Here is a 27573-nt window from a genome sequence, read left to right on the forward strand (position 1 = left end):
AAAATATCGTTAACAACTACTATGAACAATTATATGGCAACAAATTCGACAATCTAAGCCAAATGGACAAATTTCTAGAAACACATAGTCTCCCAAAACTGGACCAGGAAGAGATAGAAAACTTGAACAGACCAATATCAACAGAAGAAATTGAAGAGGTAATCAAGACTCTCCCAGCAAACAAAAGCCCAGGCCTGGATGGCTTCACGGGGGAGTTTTACCGAACATTCAAAGAAGAACTAACACCCATTCTCCTCAAACTATTTCAAAAAATTCAAGAAGGAAGACTTCCAAACTCGTTTTATGAAGCCAGCAAATTCTAATCCCAAAACCAGAAAAAGACACTACAACGAAAGGATACTACAGCCCAATATCCCTGATGAACATAGACACCAAAATCCTGAACAAAATACTAGCAAACCGGCTCCAGCAATACACCAAAAAAATTATCCACCATGACCAAGTGGGATTGATCCCAGGGATGCAAGGCTGGTACAATATTCTCAAATCAATAAATGTGATACACCACATAAATAAGATGAAGAATAAAATCCACATGATCATATCAATAGATGCCGAAAAAGCCTTCGACAAAATCCAGCACCCATTTCTGATAAAAACACTCAGCAATGTGGGAATAGAGGGATCATATCCTGACATAATAAAGGCCATATATGAAAGACCTAAAGCCAACATCATACTCAATGGACAAAAACTAAAAGCATTTCCCTTAAGAACAGGAACAAGACAAGGATGCCCACTTTCGCCACTCTTATGTAACATAGTACTGGAAGTCTTAGCCACAGCGATCAGACAGGAAGAAAAAAATAAAAGGGATCCAAATTGGAATGGAGAAAATGAAACTGTCATTATTTGGAGATGACATGATACTATACATAGAAAACGCCAAAGACTCCATCAAACATTTACTACACTTAATAAATAAATTTGGCAAAGTAGTAGGATACAAAATTAACGTCAAGAAATCAATGGCATTCTTATACACCAAGGATGAACTCAAAGAAAGAGAAACTAAGAAAACAATCCCATTTACCATTGTGGCAAAAAAATTAAGATACCTAGGAATAAACTTAACCAAAGAAATAAAGGACCTATTCGCAGAAAACTACAGGTCATTGAAAAAAGAAATAGAGGAAGATATCAAAAAGTGGAAGCACATACCCTGTTCATGGATTGGGAGAATTAACATCATTAAAATGTCCATATTACCCAAAGCAATCTATAGATTCAATGCAATCCCCATCAAAATACCAATGGCATACTTCACAGAATTAGAACAAGTACTTCAAAAGTTCATATGGAACCAAAAAAGACCTCGAAAAGCCACAGCAATCTTGAAAAAGAAGAACAAAGTTGGAGGGATCACATTACCAGATTTCAGGTTATACTACAAAGCCACCGTAATCAAAACTGCCTGATACTGGCACAGGAACAGGCATATAGACCAGTGGAACAGAACAGAGAACCCAGAAATGGACCCAAGGCAATATACTCAATTAATATTTGACAAAGGTGGCAAGAGCATACAGTGGAGTAAAGACGGCCTCTTTAATAAATGGTGTTGGGAAAATTGGACAGCTACGTGCAAAAAAAATGAAACTACACCATCAACTTACACCATATACAAGAATAAACTCAAAATGGATAAAAGACTTAAATGTGACTCATGAATCCATAAAAATCCTAGAAGAAACTGTAGGCCACAAAATTTCAGACATCACATGCAACAGAATTTTCATTGATACATCACCTAAGGCAATAGAAACAAAGGAGAAAATGAACACATGGGACTACATCAAACTCAAAAGCTTCTGCACAGCCAAAGATACAATCATCAAAACAGAAAGGCTACCCACTGTATGGGAGACCATAATTGCCAATGATATATCAGATAAGGAGTTAATTTCTAATATATAGAAAGTGCTCATACAACTCCACAAAAGGAAGACAAAGAACCCAATTGAAAAATGGGCAGAGGAACTAAATAGACACCTCTCCAAAAAGGACATACAAATGGCTAGGAGACATATGAAGAAATGCTCATCATCACTAATCATCAGAGAGATGCAAATTAAAACAACAATAAGGTATCACCTCACACCTGTCAGAATGGCCTCCATCAACAAATCATCAAACAAGTGTTGTCTCGGGTGTGGAGAAAAGGGGACTTTAGTACACTGCTGGTGGGAATGCAGACTGGTGCAGCCACTATGGAAAACAGTATGGTGTTTCCTCAAAAAATTAAAAATTGAACTTCCATTTGACCCAGTGATCCTACTTCTAGGAATATACCCTAAGAAGCCTGAAACACCAGTCAGAAAGAATATATGTACCCCCATGTTTGTAGCAGCACTATTTACAATAGCTAAGATCTAGAAACAGCCCAAGTGTCCATCAGTAGACGAATGGATCAAAAAGCTGTGGTACATATACACAATGGAGTACTACGCAGCTGTAAGAAAGAAAGATTTCTTGTCCTTTGAGACTACATGCAGGGACATGGAGAGTATCATCCTGAGTGAGGCAAGCCAAACAAAGAAGGACAAGTGTCATATGATCTCACTTATTTGTGGAATATAATGAACATAACAGTCTGAGGAATGGGGTAGTCCCAGAGACGTGGAGGTGGAGTACAGACTGACAATCCCCAGAAGAGGGGATGTTGGGGGACAGATAAACCACAGAACTTAAATGCATGTATGCATGAACAGTGGACATGGACAACAAACTGGGGACAGGGCGGGGAGGGAGGAGGAGGGGGGAATCAGCGGGGGGAAAAGGAGAAATATCTGTAACAAAAATTAATTAATAAAAAAGAAATATAGCCCTGGCCGGTTTGGCTCAGCGGTTGGAGCGTCGGCCTGCGGTACAGAGAGACCCGGGTTCGGTTCCCACTAAGGGCACGTACCTCGGTTGCACTTTGTCCCCGGCCCTGGTTGGTCGTGCGGGTGGCAGCCACTCGATGTGTCCCTTCACATCGATGTTTCTCTCTCTCTCTTCCTCTCTCTCCCTCCCGCTCTATCTGAACAAAAAATAGAAAAATGTCCTCTGGTGAGGATAAAAAAAAAAAAGAAATATAAAAGTTATTAACTTTGGAATGCAGATGATAATCTTTCTTCTAAAAATCTCCTTTCCTCATTTAGATTCCCTTAAACTGCAATAATAACTAGTTTCCTAAAGGGGACAAAATGGCTGCTATAGAAATAAAAAAATAACCATAACAAAAGATTAGTTTGTCTTCCCTGAGCCCAGAATGGCTAAAAGATAAGGTAAATTTAAAGCCATTGCCTGGTTTCCAAGGATAAGCCAGTCTCATATTTTAAATTTACTACTAAAAATTACCCAAGATGACAAAGTGCACCTGCAAGTAATTCAGAGTAAATGATGGAGTTGGGGGAAGAGGGAGTTAAAAATGAATGCTACTTTACTAAGACCTAAGCAAGAATGATCCAGTGATGAACAGTATCAGTCACAGGGTTGAAAGAAATTCCCAGCACCAATAAAGCCAGAAGGACCTTTATTCTGCAGAAAGGTCCAATGCAGACCACAAAAAGGGCTATATATTACAGAAATAAATAAAATGTAACAACAAATTTCCCTTTCCCTAAGGGTTATTCTTTCTGTGATGTAAAACCATTCCTCCAAAATAAAGATAAGAGTATAATTTACAACAGATCTTTCATTATCTCCAAGATCTGCATATTGGAAGATCCTTTAGTAACATATTTTTCTTAACTACCTTGAAGAAAATCTCTTTAAAGCTTTATAGGATTATAAATTTCCTATAAAGAGAAAATAATTTAACATATGTTTAAAAAAACTAATAATAGCCCTGGCCAGTTTGGCTCAGCGGTTAGAGGGTCAGCCTGCGGTCCACAGAGACCGAGGTTTGGTTCCCGCTAAGGGCATGTACCTTGGCTGCGGTTTATCCCCGGCCCTGATTGGGTCGTGTGGGTGGCGGCCACTTGATGTGTCCCTTTCACATCGATGTTTCTCTTTCTTCCTCTCTCTCCTTCCTGCTCTATCTGAATAAAAAATGGAAAAATGTCCTTGGGTGAGGATAAAAAAATAAAAAAAAACTAATAATAATATTAGTTTTATGTTCTAATGTAGCAACTACTAACACCCACAAAGGTATGAATTATATTCTCTTCCACACTACATAAACCTCAACAATTCTGCCTCTCTTTTTTTTTTATCCTCATCTGAAGACATTTTCCCATTTTTTGTTCAGATAGGGTGGGAGGAAGAGAGAGAGAGAAACAGCGACGTAAAAGGGACACATCGAGTGGTCACCACCCGCATAACCCAACCAGGGCTGGGAACAAACTGCAACCGAGGTACACGCCGCTAGCAGAAACCGAACTTGGATCTCTCTGGATCACAGGCCACTCTAATCGCTGAGCCAAACCAGCCAGGGTTGCCTCTCATTTCTTATGTTTTTATCTGTCTCTTGCCTTGCTGTTGGCTTAAACGTGTTACTATTATCAATATCCTGGCCTGTGCCAATCTTTCTTTTTCAGTTCTAATGTTTCATAAGCAAAGGAATCACAATTCCATGTAATATAATGCTCAAGGCATTTGTCTGACAGGGTTTTAGCAAAGAAGCTTTATGAAATCTATTTTGGATATTCAGAGTTTTTTTCAGTCTACTTCCCTTCCTGTTGTCGCCATCGCTTTTCATAGGTAAAGAATTAATTCCAATTGATTTTTTAAATCAAAGACAAAGACATTAAAAATGTATATGAGGATGTAGAAAGTGCAATTGTTATCTATGAAATGACCATTGGTCTGTTATTGTAATATTTTGTAATTTTTCAAAAGGCACTTCAATGTTTTTTGTATTGTATCACAAAATAAATATATTTAAGGCTTTCTAAGATATTATTTATCTTTTTGTTTCACAGTATCTGACACATAGGAGGTGCACTGGAAAAGCTCACAACATTGAACTGATATGTTACATGGGGTCATACACGTTGCCAGTAGTTCTTGAGCTTTAATGAGAATAAAAATCACCTGGGGAACTTGTTAAAACTGCAATTTCCAGGTTTTAACCTACAGATTTTTATTGTGAGTGTGCATGTGTGTGTGCGTGTGCATGTGCATGTTTGGGGGCTGAAGTAAAGGTTGCATTTTAAACAAAACATGGCAGGTGATGATGAAAATGGTTTGTAGACAATTCTTTGGAAACATACCTTCTGCAATCAGTGGGATGTAGTAGCCAGAAATATAAAGAGAAGAATTAAGATACAAAGTGGAAAACAAGAGTTCAAAAAGCCTGGAAAATATGGGAAGGATAAAGAATTCATGAAGGTCACAGAAGTACCCGTGGCGGTGAGGAAAAGGTATGCATTAACTGGCTGAAGACAGTCAGGAAACAGCCACCAAGGACGTTAACAGTGGCACAGAAAAAAAAAAAAAAAGAGTGGCTAATGAAAAGACACAGGTTAAGAGATGCTTGGGAAATCCACAAAGTCTACTTAGCTGCATGTAGAGCTACTTCTGAATGTAAGGAGTGGACACTAACAGAAAGAACCACATATTTCTCAAAATCAAGGCAACAGTGCTTTATCTAGCAAATAAGGATCTAAGACACAGGAGTATAGGAAGATGGTGGTTGACCTGGACATTTGGGTTAGAATTATAGCCTTTTAAAACCCAGATATAATAGAAACTCAGACCTTGCTAAAGTTAAGTATTGAGGGTATACTTGTAATCATCTGCTTGTCCACGGGTTGTTTTGCTGATCTCTGCACATCATAAGACTTTTTTTTTTTTTTTTTTGAGAAAGTCTCAACACAATAGTAAAAGTACAGACACAGAAAATCCCTATCCAGGCTGGCCCAGTGCAGCTCAGTGACTTAAGTACTTAAATTCCTTTAGGGAATCATTCCTCTCCAGAACATGTTAGGTTCTCCCCACGAAAACAACTGTACCAGAGATATAGCCTTGCAGAAGGACTATTCTTTCTTAGCTCCCTGCCCAACTCTTTCTACCTCATACTCTCTTCTCTCCATTTCCCTGGCCATTGCTGCAGCTGTACAACTACCATTTTATTATCAGTTTCCCCCAAGCTCGGTGTACTATTAGCTTCTTTCAGCTTTTGACCTCATTTCTCTTCCACTCAAAGTTGAGGTACATAGTAACAATGCCCAAGCAAAGGTAGCAAGCTAGCCTCAGGAACCCCATCCTTCCATGCCTCAGAAACCCCATTCTGGTGTAATGCCAGTGCACACAGTCCACCTGGTAGGTCCCAGGTAGGCATAATCATTGAAGGTGAAATGAAATGCTTTTCTCTTGCTCCTTCCACTTCCCACTTCCCTGGGAGATAATGGTGAAGAGCTAACCTGTGTAGAAAAATTACCTGGAAGCTTTCTGTTTGAGACTTGCCATAGGCACACTTTGCCATACTTTCATAGGAGTAATTCATCTAAAACTACAAACCACTTTCAAGATAACCAACTTACCAGCATAACTTGGTTGATTAACATTTCCTCCTTTGTTAATACAATGTTGAACAAGATAAGCATCATTGAGCAGAGCAGCCTTATACAGTAAGTTCTCTCCAAAAATGTTTCTCCGGTTAATAAGAGAAAGAGATATTTTATTCATCTTCATTTTTTCTGAAATGAGGGAGGGAACAAAAGAAAACAAAAAAATATAATCCTTATTTGAAAATCAGGAGGAATACAGGTAACAACATGAATCCAGTCAACATCCTAGAATAGACGTACACTATGTTATAAAAGTGTTTCATCCATTAACCCATCTACAATATCTACATGCAATAAGGCAAAAGAGATAAATGTTATTAGCTTGAAAATATTTGTAGAAGTTATAAATCATCTGAGCAATTTGTGTTGATTGAAACCCATGAAAGGTGTATATACATATAAGAAGATGAACAGATTATTTTCTTAAAAGTTCCAGTGAAAAGATTATTTAAATCTAGAATTAAATATGATTAAACCCAAAAAATGTTATATAATACCAAAATGTCTTATAAAACCATGAAAAGAAAATCTAAAAAGTATATAAGGAAAATACAAAAATTAACCCCAGTAAGACCAAAAAAGAGAATGCTAAATTTTCTTTTTTTTGCTAAAAATAACTGTCATTAAATTAAAGAACTATGATCTTGATCTGTATAATGGTTTTGATTTCCTAAGCCAGGAAATTAAAGTGGTTTACCAGGTTATGCATACCAGGTATCATTTCTCCACTGTGCCTCATAAAAATACTGAAATTCCTCATTTAGAGACCCCAAATCCTATCAATTTTTGTGGATAATATTCATTTGGTTTCCCTGAATTTCAGAATAGCTTTCATAATACCTTTTCCAATTTTGATTTAGCTAACCTGCCCCATCCCAAAACCTGACAAAGATAATTGAGTACTGCAGCATATTTCTTAGACCACAATTTGCCTTTCATTTTAATCCTTCTACTCAGTTCCACTATAAAACAAACCAACTACTGAACATTTTAGCCTACCTTCCTCTACCCCAGCCTACAAAGCATTTTGCTCCCCACCATATAAACTGTATGCTTACCGAAAGTTGGTATACTGTCTTAACTCCCAGATCTGTCTTTGCCCGTTGTATTTGCTATTATACTTATGTAATTTATTTAAAATAAATTAAGAATATAAAATTTCAGTGAAAACTAAGTTGTGGAAGACATTTCCTTCCAGTCATGACTAAATAACTACTGTGACTTGCCCTTCCACTGTAAACAAACTTTTGATTGATGTGATAGTCTAAATAACAGTCCTCCAAAGATGTTCACATCTTAATCCCCCAAACCTGAGAATGCTACCTTATATAGCAAAAGGGATTTTGTAGATGTGGTTAAGTTATGGATCTTTGGAAAGGAAGAGGAAAGCAAGATCAAAAGGGGAGAAAGTAATGTCACCATAGAAGCAGAGACTGAACTGATGGGGCCAGAAGCAACAATCACATGAAATGTGAATGGTCAAGACACTCCCAAGGCAGAGATTGTCAGTGTCTACTTCTTTCCTCTTTATGTTACTGTCACAAATTTTACTTTTATGTGTTAAAAACCTCATAAACCATTGTTATTTTTGTTTAAGTAGTCAAATTTCCTTTAGAATTGATCAATAAGAAAATGTATATTTTTATCCATATAGTTACCATTTCCAATGATCCTCATTCCTTTGTATAGATTCATATTTCTATCGAGTATCATCTTTCTTCTGCCTGAAGAATGTCCTTTATCATTTCCTACAGTATGGGTCTTGCTGGTGATGAGTTCTAGCTTTTGTATGTCTGAAACTTTATTTCACCTTCATTTTTGAAAGATATATTTCTGGGCATAGAATTCTAGGTTATAGTTACAGAACTCTAGGAATAAAATTTCTTTTAGAACTTTGAAGCCGCTACTCCACTGTCTTCTTGCTTGCATTGTTTCCAACAAGAAATTTGATGTCATCCTTATCTCTATTCTTCTGTACATGCCTTTTTTCCTTATCAGCACATATATATCACATATATATTCTAATTTCTTAAATGCCCGAATATTATCTCATTGGTTATATTATAATTTATTAACTATTCACCTAGATTAGATTGTTTCTAGTTATTACAATAAACAAGGTTGTGATGAACATCATTATAAAAGTATCTTTACATACCTAAGCAAGCATAGTTATGGAATAAATCACTTTAAGTAGAATTGCTGATTCAAAATAATTGTGACTTAAAATTGTGATGAATGTAAACAAACTTCCCTGTAAAAAAACGGAACAAACTTAAACTATTCCTGATAACATATGAGAATGTTTACTTTTTCCACATTCTCACCACTGGGAAGTCTCAAATGTTTAAATGTGTGGCATTCTCTTACGTGAAAATTATACTTCTTAATTTATATGTCTTTAATCATGAGTGAGATGTTAATCTTTTTCATTATTTATGTTTTTTTCTGTGAACTACTTGTTCATATCCCTTACCATTTTTCTTTATCCTTTATCCTTACTGTTTTGTAAGAGCTCTTTGCATGCTGATGAAATTAACCCCTAGTCATGTATTACTAATACATGACTGCTGTGTTTGATGTTTTGTTTTCCTTAGGGTATTTTTCCATAACAATTTGTTTTAAATGTATGTAGTAAATTCTGTCATTCCTTTCTCTCCTGGCTTCTGGGTTTGAATCACTTTGTTAAAAAAGTCTTCTTGCCCTGGCCGGTTTAGCTCAGGGGTTAGAGTGTCAGCCTGTGGTCCAGAGAGACCCAGGTTCCTTTCCCGCTAAGGGCATATACCTCAGTTGCAGTTTGTCCCTGGCCCTGGTTGGTTGTGCGGGTAGCAGCCACTCAATGTGTCCTTTCATGTTGATGTTTCTCTCTCTTTCTCTTCCTCTCTCTCCCTCCCACTCTATCTGAACAAAAAATGGAAAAATGTCCTCGGGTGAGGATTAAAAAATAAAAGTCTTCTACTCTAAGATTACGAAGAGATTAACTTATGTTTTGTTCTAGAATTTTTTCTTTTCTTTTAAATCTTTGGCTAAATTAAAACTAAATTTAGTATATGAAATGTTATACGGATCCAATTTTGGCTGTGTTTTTCACTATTTAGTGCTTAGTCCTTTTTACCACCAATTTGAGATGCCATCTTAATCACATACCTGCTCCCATACTCCCCCTGTATCTGGCTTCTACACCTACACTTTTTATTCGGTTTCATTGATTTGTCTGTCTAGTCCTGTGCCAGTACCAAATTACTTTAGTTTCTGACTTCCTAATTGATTTCATATTACATAAAGCAGATTCCTGCACGATTCTCCTTTGCTTTTATTTTTCAGAATTGTCTTGGTTAGTTTTTCATATTTACTTTTCCAGCTGAAATTTAGTATCATATAACATTCTCATTGCTAACCTCCAGCCCTTTAAAGCAAAATAAAATAAAACAAAATAATTAACAAATAAAAATCTGTTTTTAATTGAGCTCTCACACATTCATAGAATAATTTAGGGAGAAGTAAGTTTCTTACAACACTGAATCTTTATTGTCAAGAACAAGATTTTTCTTTCCATTTATTCAATGTTTATGTCCCTCAGCATAATTTTAAACTCTATTCTTACAGGTATCGCACATTTCTTATTAAGTATATAAGTAGATATTTTTCTCTCTTTGTAACTATTATAAATGGGATGTTCTATTTTCTAACTGGGTAATCTTTTATATATGAAAGGTAGTTAGTCTTCTTTTGGTTTATTGAATTTTTAAAAACTTTCTATTTGGAAATAATTTCAGACTTACAAAAAATTGTAAAAATAGAACAAAGGATCCACCCATTAATATTTTGCCACTACTTTTAAATCATTCTATTGCTTTCTCTCTCTCTCCACACACACACACACACACACACACGTACATAAAGAGTAACTTGCATACACCATTCCCCATTACTCACGAACACTTAAGTGTATATTTTCCAAAAACAAGGATATTCTTTTACACAAACAAATTATTATTAAACTCAGGGGAACTTAACACTAATAAAATATTATTATTTAATCTACAGTCCATATTTCAATTTTATCAACTGCCCCACTATCTATTGTTTTTTATTTTTTTGTTAATCCTCACCTGCAGATATTTTTCCATTTATTTTTTAGATAGAGTGGAAGGGAGGGAGAGAGAGAAACAGAAACATTGATGTGAGAGAGACACATCAATTGTTTGCCTCCCACACAACCCCGACAGGGGCAAAGGATTGAACCTACAACCCAGATATGTATGTGCCCTTGACCAGAAATTGAACCCGAGAACCTGCACCGTGGGCCGACACTCTAACTGCTGAGCCAAACAGGCCAGGGCTTTATTATTATTATTATTTTTTTAATTTATTTTTTTAAATCTTCACCCGAGAATATTTTTCCATTGATTTTCAGATAGAGTGGAAGGGAGGGATAGGAGGAGAAGGAGAGAGGTGAGAGAAACATCGATGTGAGAGAGACACATTGACTGATTGCCTCCCGTACAACCCTGACCGGGGCTGGGGATCAAACCTGCAACCCAGGTAAATACCCTTGACTGAGAATCAAACCCATGACTATTTGGTCCATGGGCTGATGCTCTAACCACTGAGAAAACAGGTCTATTGTTTTTTCTTATCCTCACCCAAGGACACTTTTCCATTTTTTTTTTTTGTTCAGATAGATTGGGAAGGAGAGAAAGAGAGAGACAGAAACATCGACGTGAAAGGGACACATCAAGTGGCTGCCACCCGCACGACCAACCAGGGTCAGGGACAAACTGCAACTGAGGTACACGCCCTTAGTGGGAACCGAACCTGGGTCTCTCTGGACTGCAGGCTGATGCTCTAACCACTGGGCGAAACTGGCCAGGGCTGGTCTATTGTTTTTTAACCAATCTTTCTAGATTTTTTTTTCTTTATTGATTTGAGACAGAGAAGAAGGGAAAGGGAGAGAGAAATAGAAACATCAATGAGAGAGAACATCAATTAGCCGCCTCCTGCATGCCCCACACTGGGGATTTGGCCCACAACCTGGGCATGTGCCCTGACCAGGAATCAAACCTGAAACCTTTTGGTGTATGGAATCACACTTCAACCAACTGAGCCACCTGGCCAGGGCTTCTTTTAATAGTTTTTTTAGTTTATTTCTCGAGGTTTTATAGCAATATAGAAATAACATCTAAGACTAAATTTTGCCTTCTCCTTTCCTCCATTTATTCCTCTTGATATGATTTCTCAAAGCCTTATGCTAGGCTGGACACACTACAAATAGGTCAGACATCTAAATTTTAAAAGGGTTCTATAGCCCTGGCTGGTCTGGCTCAGCGGTTAGAGTATCAGCTTGCAGTCCAAAGACCCGGGTTCAGTGTCCGCTAAGGGCACGTGCCTCGGTTGCAGTTTGTCCCAGGCCCTGGTTGGGTTGTGCAGGTGGCAACCACTCGATGTGTCCCTTTCACGTGATGTTTTTCTCTCTCTCCCTCCCACTCTATCTGAACAAAAAATGGAAAAATGTCCTCGGGTGAGGATTAAAAAAAAAGGGGGGAGGGTTCTATAACTATTCTCTCCAAAGTACACATATAGGAAAAATACCAGCCTATGAGCCACAAGTTCGGGGTCAAGTCCTAGTTATGCTACTGATGAGCTATGCAATGCTGGGAAAAATTCTTAACCTCCTTGAATTTCCTCATCAAAAAATTGAGAAAGTTGAGATAGATAATCTCTAAATCCCTTTTAGTACCAGAATTCTGTTTCTGTAAGTTATTTACTTAAAGAAATAAAATATGACTCACCATTTTGTCTTGTAATTTTTTCTGTCTTCCAGATTTGTTCTCCACTCTTCAGCCTGGATGAATGCATAGTCTTCCTTTTACCTTTAATTATTAAAGCAGGACCCTGCATTCTTGAAAAATAAATGTGTTTTAACAATTGCTCTAATGTTCTCTACAACCATTCACAGAGAGTCATACAAAATTTTGACTGAATTTTTAAAACTCAAAGGTATTTTACTGAGCTGTTGTCAAGCAGCACAACAGTTTTAAATATGGAGATGTCTCCTGAGTAAACTGCAGATAAATTTGTGACGGGTATGCTAGTCATTATGGTTTCGAGACTTTTCTTTGTGCCACCTGTGTGTTTCTCTCCTTTAGGGGAAGTCAGCTACAAACGTATTATGAGTATCTTGTCCCTCACTCTCCAAGCTGACATGCAACTATCTACTCTATTTACCTTTTAGCAGCAGTTCTCAACCTGTGGGTCACAACCCCTTTGGGGGCCGAATGACCCTTTCACAGGGGTCGCCTAAGACCATCAGAAAACAAAATTAGTTATAAAGTAGCAACAAAAATAATTTTATAGTTGGGGGTTACCACAATATGAGGAACTGTATTAAAGGGTTGCGACATTAAAAATGTTGAGACCCACTGCCTTCTAGGGAAAAAGAGGCAGGCTCTTTGCAAGGAAAAAGTACTCGCCATGTGGTACAGCAATGATCAAAACCTGCAAAATATTGGCATAAAAAAGACATACAGATCATATGAACAGAATAGAGCTCAGAAATAAACCTATGCATATATGGTCAATGAATTTACAACAAAGGAGCCAAGAATATAAAGTGGAAAAAGGATAGTCTCTTCAACAAATGGTACTGGGAAAACTGGACAGCCACATGCCAAAGAATGAACCTCAATCATGATCCTACACTTTACATAAAAATAAACTCAAAATGAACTAAAGATTTGAGGGTGAGACCTAAAACCGTAAAACTCAGAGGAAGAAACATAGGGGTAAGCACTTTCACACTGGTGTTGGTAATGATATTTTTGGATTTTACACCAAAAGCAAAGGCAAGAAAACAAGTGGAACTTCAACAAACTAAAAACCTTCAGCAGAGCAAAGGAAACCATCAACAAAATGAAAAAGCAACCTACTGAATGGAAGAAAATATTTGCAAATCATACATCTGATAAGGGGTTAAAATCCAAAATATATAAAGAATACATACAACTCAATAGCAAATAAAAAATATAATTAAGCCCTGGCCGGTTTGGCTCAGCGGTTAGAGCGTCGACCTGCGGTCCTGAGAGACCTGGGTTCGGTTTCCGCTAAGGGCGCGTACCTCGGTTGCAGTTTGTCCCCAGCCCTGGTCGGTCGTGCGGGTGGCAGCCACTCGATGTGTTCCTTTCACATCGATGTTTCTCTCTCTCTCTGTTCCTCTCTCTCCCTCCCACTCTACCTGAACAAAAAAAAAAAAAGACATCCAAATGGCCAAAGGATATACATGAAGTGCATGAAAAGGTGCTCAACATCACTACCTATCAAGGAAATGCAAATCAAAACCACAATGAGGCCCTGGCCGGTTTGGCTTAGTGGTTGGAGCATCGGCCTGCGGACCAGAGAGTCCTGGGTTCGGTTCCTGCTAGGGGCATGTACCTAAATAAATAAATAAATAAATAAATAAATAAATAACCACAATGAGGTAACACCTTACACTTGTTGAATAGCTATTATCAAAAAGACAAGAAATAGCAAGTGTTGGTGAATATGTAGAAAAGGGAACCCTTGTGCACTGTTGTTGGGAATAGGTGCAGCCACTATGGAAAACAGTTTGGAGGTTCCTCAAAAAAATTAAAAATGAAACTACCAGATGATTCAGCAATTCCACTTCTGGGTATTTATCCAAAGAAAACAAAATTACTATCTTGAAAAGTTAGCTGCACCTCCATGTCCAATGCAGCATTATTTACAATAGCCAAGACATGAAAATAATCAATACTGATGGTGAATGGATAAAGAAAATGTGATACACATACCCACAAAATGGAATATTTTTCAGCCATAGGAAGGGAAAAAATCCTGCCATTTTTTACAACATGGATGGACCTTGAGGGTATTATGTTAACTGAAAAAAGTCAGAGAAAAATAGATAATGTTTGATCTCCTTATATGTGAAATCTTTAAAAAAAAAAAAAAAAGCCCAACTCTTAGATACAAAGAACAGATTGGTGGCTGCCAGAAGTAGGTGGGTAAAATGGGTACAAACTTCCAGTTATAAGATAAATAAATCCTTGTATATGGTGACAAATGGCAGTGGTTTCATTCTTTTGCATGTTGCTTTCCAATTTTCCCAGCATTCTTTATTAAAGAGGCTTTATTTTCTCCACTGTATGTTTTTGGCTTCTTTGTCAAAAATTATTTGTTCATATAGTAGGTTTATTTCTGGGCTCTTAATTCTGTTCCATTGGTCCACATGTGTTTTTCTGCCAATACCATGGTTTTGATTAGTGTATCTTTGTAGTGTAATTTGAAGTCAGGAAGTGTGATACCTCTGGCTTTGTTCTTTTTTCTCGAAATTGCTTTGGCTATTTGGGGTCTTTTGTGGTTCCATACAAATCTGATTATTATTATTATTTTTTTGGTCTATTTCTTTAAAAAGTGCCATTGCAATTTTGATGGGGATTGAATTAAATCTGTATATTGCTTTGGGTGATATGGCCATTTTAACTATGTCGATTCTTCCAATGCATGAACACAGAGTATCTGTCCATTTCTTTGTGTCTTCTTTAATTTCATTTAATAATGTCTTGTAGTTTCCAGTGTGTAGGTCTTTCACATCCTTTGTTAAGGTTATTCCTATGTATTTTATTATTTTTGTTGCAATTGCAAAAAAACTGTTGTTTTTTTTTTTTACTTCTTTTTCAGAAATTTTGTTGTTAGTATATAGGAATGCAATAGATTTTAGTACATCAATTTTGTATTTTGCAACTTTACTGTATTTGTTTATTGTTTCTTTGTCACCATATACAAAAAAATTAACCCAGAATGGCTCAAAGAGATAAATATAAGATAAGAAACAATAAATTACATAGAAGAAAACATACGTACTAAACTTATGGACCTTGGTCTTAGAGAGGATTTTATGAATTTGACCTCAAAGACAAAGGAAGGAAGTAAAGCAAAAATAAATGAATAGGACTACATAACACTAAAAAGCTTCTACACAGCAAAAGAAACCACCAACAAAACAAAAAGGCAACCAACCGAATGGAAAAAGATATTTGCAAACAACACCTCCGATAGGGTTTAATATTCAAATAATATCAAGAACTCATAAAATTTCAACAACAAAAAACAAACAATCCAATTAAGAAATGGGCAGAGGACCTGAACAGACACTTCTACCAAGAAGACATACAAATGGCCAACAGATACATGAAAAGATGCTCAACTTTACCAGCTATTAGAGATACACAAATCCAAAGCAAAATGAGATATCACTTTACACCTGTTAGAATGGCTATTATCATTAAAACAAGTAATAATGCGTGTCGGAGAATTTGTGGTGATTAAGGAACCTTCATTCACTGCTGGTGGAAATGTAAACTAGTACAGCCACTCTGCAGAACAGTATGGAGGTTCCTCAAAAAATTAAGAATAGAGTTACCATATGTCCCAGCAACCCCTCTTCTATATATCTACCTGAAAAATTTGAAAATATTTATTCACAAACATATATGCACCCCTATACTCACTGCAGAATTATTCATGGTGACCAAGATATGGAAACAACTGAAGTGTTCTTTGATAGAGGATTGGATAAAGAAGATGTGGCACATATATACAATGGAATACTACTCAGCCATAAGAAGAAATGAAATACTACCATCTGCAACAACATGGATGGGTCATGAGAATATCATGCTAAGCAAAATAAATTCAGACAGAAAAGTTAAGAACCATATGATTTCACTCATATGTGGGATATAAAACTGAAAGCAACAAATGAACAAACAAGAAAAGCTATCAAACAAAAACTCATAGGCACAGACAACAGTATGGTGGCTACCAGAGGGAAGAGGAATGGGGGCTGTGGGTAGTAAAAGGTAAAAGGGGTCAAATATATGGTGACAGAAGGAGATCTGACTTTGGGTGGTAAACACACAATGCAATACATAGATGATGTATTATAGAACTGCACACTTGAAACCTATATAATTTTATTAAGTAATGTCACCCCAATAAATTTAACTAAAAAAAATTTTTTTTTTTTTTATCCTCACCCGAGGATATTTTTCCATTTTCTGTACAGATAGAGTGGGGGGGAGAGAGAGAGAAACATCGATGTGAAGGGACACATCGAGTGGCTGCCACCCACACGACGAACCAGGGCCGGGGACAAACTGCAACCGAAGTATGTGCCCTTAGCGGGAACCGAACGCGGGTCTCTCCGGACCGCAGGCCGACGCTCTAACCGCTGAGCCAAACCAGCCAGGGCTTAACTAAAAATTTTTTAAAAGGTAAATAAGTCCTTTTAAATGATATAATGTACAGCCTGATGACTATAGCTAACAATACTGTATTGTATATTTGAAAGTTTCTAAGAAAGGAATTCTTAAAAGTTCTCATCACAAATAAAAAAAATTGTAGCCCTGGCCAGTTTGGCTCAGCGGCACAGCGCCAGCCCACAGACCAAAGAGTCGTGGGTTCGATTCTGGTCAAGGGGACATACTTTGGTTACAGTTCATCCCCAGGCCTGGTTGGGATTGTGCAGAGGCTACCAGTCCATGTATCCCTCTCACGTAGATGTTTCTCTCTCTCTCCTTCCCTCCCTCCCGCCCACTCTATCTGAAGATAAATAGAAAAATATCCTCAGGTGAGGATTAAAAAAAAAAAGTGTAACTGTGTGGTGATAGATATTATCTAAAACCTATTTTTAAAAAAGAAAGAAAATTGGTGTTAGGCTGAAATACCACAAATCTCTATTACTTTGTCTGAAAAATAAATAAGTAAAAGAGATTTCTAGCTTAAAAACAGCAAATACAAAATAAAAATTTAACAACACTAAAAAATAAAGTTCTTTACTTAGGGATAACGATACACTGACTCTAATGTCCCAAGCATAGAATTATCTATAAGGTCTGTAGAATACCTGAGTAGAAAAATATAATTCTGTAGCATACCTGAAAGTCTCCGTTGAAGAGATATTATTTGTTTGATTCTCACAGCCAAGTATTGTAGGTAAAATTTTTTCTGGTATCTTATACATGTCATCTGTGTGCTTTATATATCTGCCTATTTTCATTCTGGATGATCTTCTTAATACAGATGGGAGGTCCTGGTCAGAGCTATTTTCCACTGAATTTGAATTTCTCTTATTATTTAGTGGATCACAAGAGATCACATTTTGATAAACCGATGTCTGCAATCCAAATGGATTTGTATCTTCTAGAGTCTGTAATATAAATAAATACACAATAATTACCACAATACAAAAAATATTAAAACTAGGAGAAATTGAGTTTTATCTTGTCCTTTGATTACATGAAAATGTCTCTTACAAGATGAAAGTATTAGAACCCAGATATATGTGAACATAATAAAAAAAATTACATAATTAATATAAAAGACAATGCATATTTTAAAGCTAAGTCAAGAAGAACATAAGTAAAATTTATTTATATCAATATTCATCCTTAAAATTCAACAGCAAACCTGAAGTCACTCTAGGCACTTTAATTTCATGGAAAATGGGTAGCACAGAATGATGAGAGAAATATAAAAAGTAGACCTGTCACACTAGGCCAGATCTATGTTCTATTCAGCCTAGTATTTTGTTATTTGACAGCAACAGTAAATGACATTTTGTGGAACAAGGTAGTACATAACCTCCATTACATTACTTATAAAAGGTTAACAATGTATTATAAATAGCTCTAACTTCCCCTTAATAATCCATAATAGATTTAACTTTTATGATAATATATTTTTTATAAATATCATGTAAAGCTTTCTTGAATTATTTATATACCCAGTTTTCAAAGCTTCTCAAGGTAACAAGGTCCATATTTTTATTATAGTTGTGTAAAAGAGTAATTAATTTGATTTGTTCTAAATCAACCTTCTAATTTGATTTTTGAGTGATATGTTTTAATCATGGTTTCTTTTAACAATAAGTTAATAATTTTCATTGGTAATACTTTATATGTTGATTATAATTATTAAATATAATATTCAATAAACAAGTAATAATCAACAATAATTATTTAATGTCATTGGGGCAAAACTCTTTGCACAAAGAGGCTTTATCTATTCGAAAGAAAATTATCAAACTCTTCTTTCTACTTTTAAAAAAGTTTTTTTCTCATGCCCTGGCTGGTTTGGCTCAGCAGTTAGAGCATCACCTGTGGACTGAAGGGTTGCAGATTCAATTCTGCAACCTGAGTTGCAGGTTCCGTCCCGGCCCCAGTTGAGGTCATGTGAGATACAACCAATCGATGTTTCTCTCTCTCTCTCTCCCTCCCTCCCTTCCATTCTATCTGAAAAATCAATGGAAAAATATCCTCCAGTGAGGATTAACAAACAAACAAAAAAAAGTATTTTTCTTGAAGACTTGCTAAGTTCATGTCTATCAATACCAATCATAATTTCCTACACTTTATTCATATTACCTCATTTCAGATTAGAATACTCAAACATTTTAATTAAATCTTCATGACCTATTCCTGTGATTAGTTTCTCTTTTTCTGATTATTTTTAGTCCTGTTGTGTCTATTTTGAGATTTTTTTAAAACCAGAATTACATGTGGAAGTATTATTCTAGGTGTGTATGTTGCAATATGACTTTAGTATCATGTTTTTTAAATCTTCCCAGTGATGTTCATAGGAGCATTTGGGTAATAGCCAAAAGGAAAAAAGGAAAGAAAAAGAATACAAATAACCATAATTAGTGAGTGGGTCAAATAAATTACACACACACATACACACACACACACACACACACACACACACACGTCTATACAGTAGAATAACATGCAAGTAAAAATATTTAAGTTGTACTAAATTTGCTGATAGAGATAACCAATGTTATTAAATTTATAAAACAAGTTATATGTTCACATTATATGTATTTTAGTCCCATTTACATAAAATAAAATTACATAGAATATGCATAGAAATAATTAGAGAAAGAGATACACCAAACTTTTAAGAAATAAACCAAACTTTCCAGTGATTATCTCTGGAAAATAGAATTGTGGGAGACTATATTATTATGTTTTGCTGTAATATTTAAATTTTGTATAGTGAGAATATATTACTATTTTAATCAAGAAAACAATAAAAAAATTTTTAATTGTCAATATGAAATAGGGACTTGGTAATTGGTAGGCCGCTTCAGGGTCTCTAGGCATGATACTGTAGGAACTGTGCCACCTGGCAGTATCCTCAAACACAGAAAGAAAAGTTCTCCTGAAGCTAGGCATAATTTTTCTCTCTCCCAGCACCCCAACTACATATACTCTACATCCAACCAGAAATTAATGTGGGGTAGATATTTCATCTCTACTCTGTACCCAGAAAGACTTAATGACTTTCCAAGCTAATGGGGAAATTTCTGGTAAAGAATTCTTTCTTTCCTGTATATAAGCAATCTAATGATATGTCTTCACATGTCTTCTGGGAGAAACTTATTTATTTTAACTTTTACCCTCCTTAAAAACTCTACCCCAGGAACCTCTAAAAGGATCACTGTATGCTTCAAGTCAAAAAAGTATTTTTGAGTGTTGATATTTGTGGTGTGAAATGAAAATAAAGTATACGGACAATGAAGACTTGTTAAAGGTCACTATAAATGGCAAAATCATAGACTAATACTTGCACTTACTTGCTGCACCGAAAGATGCTTGTCCTGCAGCTCAGCTAACTTGGAATCTTGTTCAAATGGTGGAGTAGAACAAAGAGACTCAAAATTCACCTCTGCTATTTGTGTACAATCTTCATCAGTTTGAAACATGTTGGGCTCTTTTCCTAAACATTCATTTCCAGCACTGAGACTGCTGCCTCCCTCGTTTCTGTGACCGATGAGTCCCACGTTGGCTTCTGACAATGTGTTTAGGGCTTCTAACAACTCAGCTGGCAATGCATCATCCTTTGTGTTTTCTAGTAAATCTCCATGATATGTCAAAGGTATTGATATGGAATTTGGAGAGTTGCTCAATGGGTTCATCAACTGTCTAGGTTCAAAATCACTCATTGTTTCAAACAATGCTTCCTCTTGGGTGTTTTCTGGTGATGTTAATAACTTTTCTAAGGCAGACACAAAGGTTTCAAGAGAGCTTTCTTCATCTTTGGTTTCTTCAGAAGTCATGGTCAATGTGACTTCCTTTCCAGACTCAGAAGATGCATTTGGTGCTGCTAAGATCTTCTGTGGCTCTATTAATGATTTCTCCTTTACAGAAACCATATCAGCAGTACCTGAGAGAAGGCTAATTTCAGGAGAATCTCTGTCTGCATTCAGTTCCTATGTATTTCAAAAAAAATTCCATCAGTACAGCATATACAAAAAAGTGTTTAAAATTAAAACTTTATCATTTTTATCACATCAGTAAGTTATTGCCAAAAAGTTTTCACCAATTTTCCTCCCCTTCTATAAATAAAAATAGTCTTTATTACTTTCCAATATCAAATCACTAATGACTCTGAACAAATGACTAAACATACAACAGTGGACCAAGGGTAAAATTGGCAGGACCATAATTACAGATGGCAAATTATCTGTTAAGCTAAGTTTAAATTAACCATGCTAACAGAAGAAGCAGAGATGGCATGGATAGTTAGGATGATCTCAAAACTCAGTGAGTTAATGGTTGTCAAAAACTTTGTCAAAAAACCTATTGAATTTAGCTCTGACCAGTGTTGCTCAGTGGTTAGAGTGTCGGCCCGTGCACCAAATTGTCTCAGGTTCTATTCCTGGTCAAGCGCACATATCTGGGTTGCAGGTTTGATCCTTGGCCCCGGTTGGGGTTGTGCGGGAGGCAACCAATTGATATATCTCTCTTAATCAATGTTTCTCTCTCTCTCTCTCTCTCTCTCTCTACCGTTTCCCATCCACTTTCTCTAAAAATTGACGGATAAAATATCCTCAGGTGAGGATTAACAACAACAAAAATCTACTCAATTTCATAAACATTATAAAATCAGTATAGTTTCATCTTTTTATTTCTCACTTTTGTATGAATATGTAAATGTGAAGTAAAAAACATCAAAAGACAGGAGGTCAAAGGGGAAAAAAAGCAGAAATGAGGACACAGTTCTATGTAAATATTATGAGCCCTGGTTATAAACAAACAATCCTGGATTATGTTGTTGTTTTTTTTTAAACAAAAAACACAAAACTTATTATATCTAAATGTCTATTTTTCAAAGAAATCATCTTAATAGGTTATACCTGTTCTCACAATAGTTCTAATGTTCAAAATATTATTACACTTACTCTTTTTTGTTGTTTTTTGGTTAATTCTCACCCAAGGATATTTTTCCGCTGATTTTTAGATAGAGTGGAAGGAAAGGAGGAAAGGAGAGAGAGAGAGAGAGAGAGAGAGAGAGAAACATCCATGCGAGAGAGATACATTGATTGGTTGCCTCCTGCATGACCCTGACCAGGGCTGAGGATCGAACCTTCAACCCAGGTACATGCCCTTGTCCAGGAATTGAACCTGTGACCCTTCCGTCCTCGGGTGGATGCTCCAACCGCTGTGCCAAACCAGCCAGAGCTAGACTTCCTCTTTTGAAAGTACTTTCAAATATCTGTACAAGCCACTCAAGAAAACCAGTCTCAATATTTTAAAGGCACTAAATTTCTTTTCAACATTAAAAACTGTTTATTTGCTTGACCTTACATAACAGAATGGGTTTCAATAACTTTTGGCTGTTCCTAAAAATCAAATCCACCTTCCATTGACACACTACTCTGATAGAATGTACTGTAAATTGTAAGCCCTCTAATATTCCTATTTGATTTGAATAAGAAAAGTGAAAACTATTTTATTTTCCCTCTCCTCCTTTTCTACCTGCGACCATTTATCTTCACTGTATATAACACAAAAAGCTTAAGAAGATATATTGTTTAGCAGTAATACAAACTATAAATTTCTTTGAAAGACAAAAGGAATTTAGAAGGAATTCAAAAACCAAATTCTATCTATTCTTTAAGTCACAGTTCAAGGTCTCCCTTCTATTTGAACTCCTTATAGATACTAAAGTCAAGGCCATAGATGTAATAAAGTATATATATTTGACACTGCTATAAAATAATTTAATTTTTAACTGAAGATTGAAAGCATAAATATATAAGACTTTAAATAAATATAAATAATGTCAAAAACACTGTATGAACTCAAATGAATGGCATAAACCATAGAGCCTAATGTGTTATAAGACAGTTTTCAGGGGTTGGGGGTGAGTCTGTAGTAAACTTTTATGATTGCTTTAAAAATGCTTGGTTAAACAAAGTTAAACAGGTTTTTTTATCGCAAGAATTTTCATAACGTGTGCATTATAAATCTGAGACTTTAGGATACAGTGTTTTCCTAAACCTCTGTTCAAAAAACTTCTTTTTCTAGAAAGATCTATTAATATTATAGGATGCAAGTGACTGGGAAGTACTGATATAGTCAGTGAATAATGAATGCTAAAGAGAAAGCAATTTGGTCAAGATCACCAGAATTACCTGAGCAGAGCCACAGAGGAAAAGGGACTTGAGCCAGAAATCAAAGGTTTGTGAAGGAGTGAAACAAGGGGGAAACATGTGTTTATTAAGCAGCAACTATCATTGCTCTCAGTCCTCACTATAATCTTGTGAAATGGATATGACTAGTGGTATTTTCAACATGTAAATGACACACCTACCCTTGGAATGCACACCTAACTGGCTCCAAATTTTATGCTCTTTCCCTTGCCTTCTGGTTCCTGACCTGAACTAAGTCAATGAGCCAGGAATGTGTAAGGTACAGCTGAGAGGAAGTAAGGTATAGGTATAATAGTGTTGACCTGGGGAGATCCTCAATTACATAAGTTCGTTGTAGGCAGAGACAGTTTCACAGTTCTCTGATTCCCCACAGCACCAAGAAGAAAAGCAAAGCCAAAACAAGCACTCAATACATGGTTACTGATTAGTAACTGAAAAATGGGAACGCAGTATTTACAAGGAAATATTAAAGAAAACTAGGGTAGCAGACAAACCAACAGAAGGCATTTCTGTTACATCATCTCAGCAACTAGTTTTATAAGTTACATGTTTCTCCTCTAGATAAAGAATAAAAGACTTACAGTGCTGGATAAGAAACACAGTCAAGAAAATATGACTCCATTAGAAATAAAGAAGAATAAATACTGGAAGGGGTTGTTAGACAAAAATAGATTTCTACATACTGAAATGTTTTAGTCATATTCCTGCCTGGGGGAAGAGTCTAAATGAGCTTGAGACTTCGCCAACATAATTTTAAAAACATATATATATAAACCTGTGATCTACATAGCTAATCTCAGTTATATAGACCAACCTTTTCTGGGTGTGGCAAAACTTCAGGATTTTCAGCCTTAGGCCCTAGAAGATAACAACATATGTTTACATTCCAGTTTTATTAAGCATTAAAAACATACATACTCTCTCCCTTGGTATTTCTTTTTTTTTTTTTTATCCTCACCCAAGGACATTTTTATTTATTTATTTTTGCATTTATCTTCAGATAGAGCAAGAGGAAAAGAGAGAGAGAAAAACATTGATGTGAAAGAAACACATCAACTGGCTGCCACCCACACGACCCCAACCGGGGCCAGGGACAAACTGCAACCAAGGTACGTGCCCTTAGCGGGAACTGAACCCAGGACTCTCTGCTCTGCAGGCCGATGCTCTACCCATTGAGCCAAACCGGCCAGGGCTCCCTTGGTATTTCTTAATCATATGACTTGACTCCCTCAAACATTCATGTAACATTTCAAATGTTTCATAAATATTCTACCAATTTGATATAAATGTATCATTATGTTGGCAATAAAGTTTATAAAAGAAAATTTTGCCATTTCTTAAAAAGAAATTGACTAGAAGCCAAGTAAAATTACAATTATTTGGAATTAGTTTAGCTAAAAGCCAACCTTTCTATTTTGGCTGAATTATCCTACGTGTTTATAACTACATGAGGAAAAATCATATCTACTTTCGCAGTGTTATCTCCTCCATTATAAGGAATAAAATTTAAATGAATTCATGCTGTTGAGTTAAGCATGAAAAGGAATGCCCCATGTAGGAGCCAAAAAAATCCGAGATTGTTCTAAATGTGACTTTTCCTTCACCATCGACTCACCTGGCCTCCACCGCTGAGGTGAGCTGGCTGACATAAATTCACACCAAATTAAGGAGAATCAAGAAAAAAGATATTTCTTCTACCCCATTCCTCTTGTCTCCTACTTTCACCATCAAGGACCTGGCACTCTGACATACTTAGGGATCACTGGCAGGTTTGAATCATTATTTTGGTTTCTTTTGATTAGGCAATATCTAGGCCTAGAGTATAAGCAAGTAATTATCTGCTGAACCTCACAATGCATCCTCACAAGCAAGACAGGTGTTTCAGAGGAAAAAAATAAGCATACTGAGCTTATATGCTTACTGAGCTTTATATCCTGCAAAAACCTATTCTTATTATTTTTTGTTTCACCTTTGCCATTTGATGATGAAAAGCTACGAAAATCAGCTAGAAAGATTAATATCATGGTATTTCAGTCCCTCACAGAATGATGAGCAAAAAGTAATAAGAATAAATCATTTCTTATCCTTGCATTAGAGTCCTTTCCGCCAAGCAATAATGATACATTACACTATCTATATCTTGTTTAAAATTTTATATATCTAGTTGCTTAAAATTAATACCAATAAAGAAATATTTTAAAATAATAGATACATCTTCAATCATCTTTGCAAAGAGATTTTTGTTTTTAATAAACTCAGATCCTTGAGGGGTTAAAGTTCAAAAAGAGAGAATACAAGTTCATCCTCTTCCTCCTTCTCTGAACTGTAAAGAAAGAACCTCAAAATCATCTTCTATGTTGTTTTTAACCACCTCAACATAAAAATGATCATTCTTTTATGACAATAGTTACTATTTTTAAAACTTGAGAAATTAACATGATAAAGTATATTATGGTAATTTGATTACTATATTTAAAAACATATTTTGAAAGAAATTCTCATTTTCTGGCTATGAAATTTACTTAAAACAGTTTTTACAAATTAGAAAATGTATTTTTCTTGAATTGTCGTCTCTCCTTTAATAAATTATTATTATTTTTATCCTCACCTGAGGACATTTTTGCATTTATCTTCAGATAGAGTGGGAAGGAGAGAGGAAGAGGGAGAGAGAAACATTGATGCGAGAGACACATCGAGTGGCTGACACCCGCACAACCCCAACCGGAGCTGAGAACAAACTACAACAGAGGTATGAGCCCTTAGGGGGAACCGAACCCAGGACTCTCCGGTTCGTGGGCCGACGCTCTAACCTCTAAGCCAAACCGGACAGGGCTTAATAACTTATTAAAAGATTTTATACATTTTCTACTTACCACTTGAAAGAAATAAAATGTAATGTATGGGAAATAATTCTAAAGTGCCAAATGAAAAGAAAATGTCAGAGGAGCTGAATTTTAACTTATAAACAAATTATTTTAAGGTCAACGTTATCATATTTACTAAAGATCATGTACTTATTTTAGTCAGTCTACAATTTGGTTAGAATTACTCTGAAGTGGGAGGGAGGAGATAGAATTGTATCAGAACAGAGTCAGTTATACTAGCTAACAATTTAATAGTTTCCTTATATGTATAAATTAACCCACAATCTAGCATCCTAACAAAATGAGTTTCCTGTTCTGAATACTCTGAAAGGGGTAAAGGTAAGAGGAAGCTACAATGAAGTGCCAGAAGGGAAGGGAATTACCATTTCTGGGTCTCAAGTTACAGAAGCCTCATGGCAGCAAGAAATACCACAAAGTTATAATTCTTTTAAAGAAACAGCCAGTAATAATACTTGTGACTCAGAAGTTCAGTGAGTACCTTATGATGCTATTGGTGGTGGCAAGAGTGCACAAATACCAATAGCATCATTAGACACTAATGGCTCTCATAAGGCCAAATGGGTAGGAGGTTGAAAGTATGGGAAATGCAGGACATAGTGTAACTCTATTTTTCTGGGCTTGAGTATGAGAAAAATGAGAATAGATCTTTTGTCTAACTATTGCTGACACTGGTTATCATGATCAAAACCCAAAGGAGAGAAAAGAATGCCCAAGGCATGCTATCATTCATGACACCTCTCTCTCAAACTGTTGAAGACATACTTAGAAAAAAAAAAAAATTCAACCTCTAAGATGGTACAGCTATTGACTATTTCAAGTTTATCTATAAACTGCAACTTGTAAAAGATGCTAACTAGGTCTTCACCACATTTGGAGAGTATGTTTAGCATAATTATATTAGGCTATTTGCTATTGATTAGACATCTTAAAAACTACAAAAGCTCTGAAACTTGGAGAGAAATATCCATTACTATTCATATTTATATTTGTTTAATAGTCAATTTATTAAACTTCTGTAACACTTGAAAACAACTGGTTTCTTTTAACATTTAAACATTAATTACAAACTTAAATTCCCTTAAACAATTTAAACTACAAATTTAACATGTTTACCATTTCAAACATATTAACTATTAGACAAAACACACATGAATACAGTGGCTATGAAACTTATTACTTCTCTTAACCTAATTCTAAAATAACAATACATCGGTGTAATTCATTCTACGTTATTTTTATACCTGTTCTTATGCCTTCTTATGATTAAAGTCACATTTATTTGGGTATCTCCCCAGGGTTACAGAAATTGTATCAGATCCAAAAGGAAACAAATAACTCCTTGCACCAGCCAAGGTGGCAGAACCTGGGTTACTGACTAATTGATTTTTTGCTGGGGCATGGGACCATTTCCCCTGAGACAATTCAAACCTGAGCAAGCAATTATCTGGCTTTACTTATAATAAGTAAATACCTTAAACTTCACAAAGGTTATTTTTATAATCTAATGTTTTGGGGGTTTTTTTTGGTACGTGCCCCTAGTGGGAACCGAACCCAGGACTCTCCGGTCCACAGGCCGATGCTCCAACCACTGAGCCAAACTGGCCAGGGCTATAGTCTAATGTTTTGCCCAAGAATGTTATCTTTAAGT

The 27573-nt window shown here is 35.9% G+C and overlaps 1 protein-coding gene across 1 annotated transcript in view; it reads right to left on the bottom strand.

Annotated features, from left to right (window-relative positions):
* Positions 1-27573, bottom strand: part of ANKRD31 (ankyrin repeat domain 31) — a 186219-nt gene that overhangs the window by 119057 nt on the left and 39589 nt on the right. The window contains exons 5-9 of the mRNA XM_036280691.1: positions 23855-23898; positions 20179-20814; positions 17477-17748; positions 12311-12420; positions 6492-6647 (exon numbers count right to left, since the gene is read on the bottom strand). Of these exons, the coding sequence (XP_036136584.1) occupies positions 6492-6647; positions 12311-12420; positions 17477-17748; positions 20179-20814; positions 23855-23898 (1218 nt within the window). The remainder of the gene's footprint in view (positions 1-6491; positions 6648-12310; positions 12421-17476; positions 17749-20178; positions 20815-23854; positions 23899-27573) is intronic.

The sequence above is a fragment of the Molossus molossus genome, unplaced genomic scaffold, assembly GCF_014108415.1.
Source record: "Molossus molossus isolate mMolMol1 unplaced genomic scaffold, mMolMol1.p scaffold_m16_p_3, whole genome shotgun sequence".
NCBI lineage: Eukaryota > Metazoa > Chordata > Mammalia > Chiroptera > Molossidae > Molossus > Molossus molossus.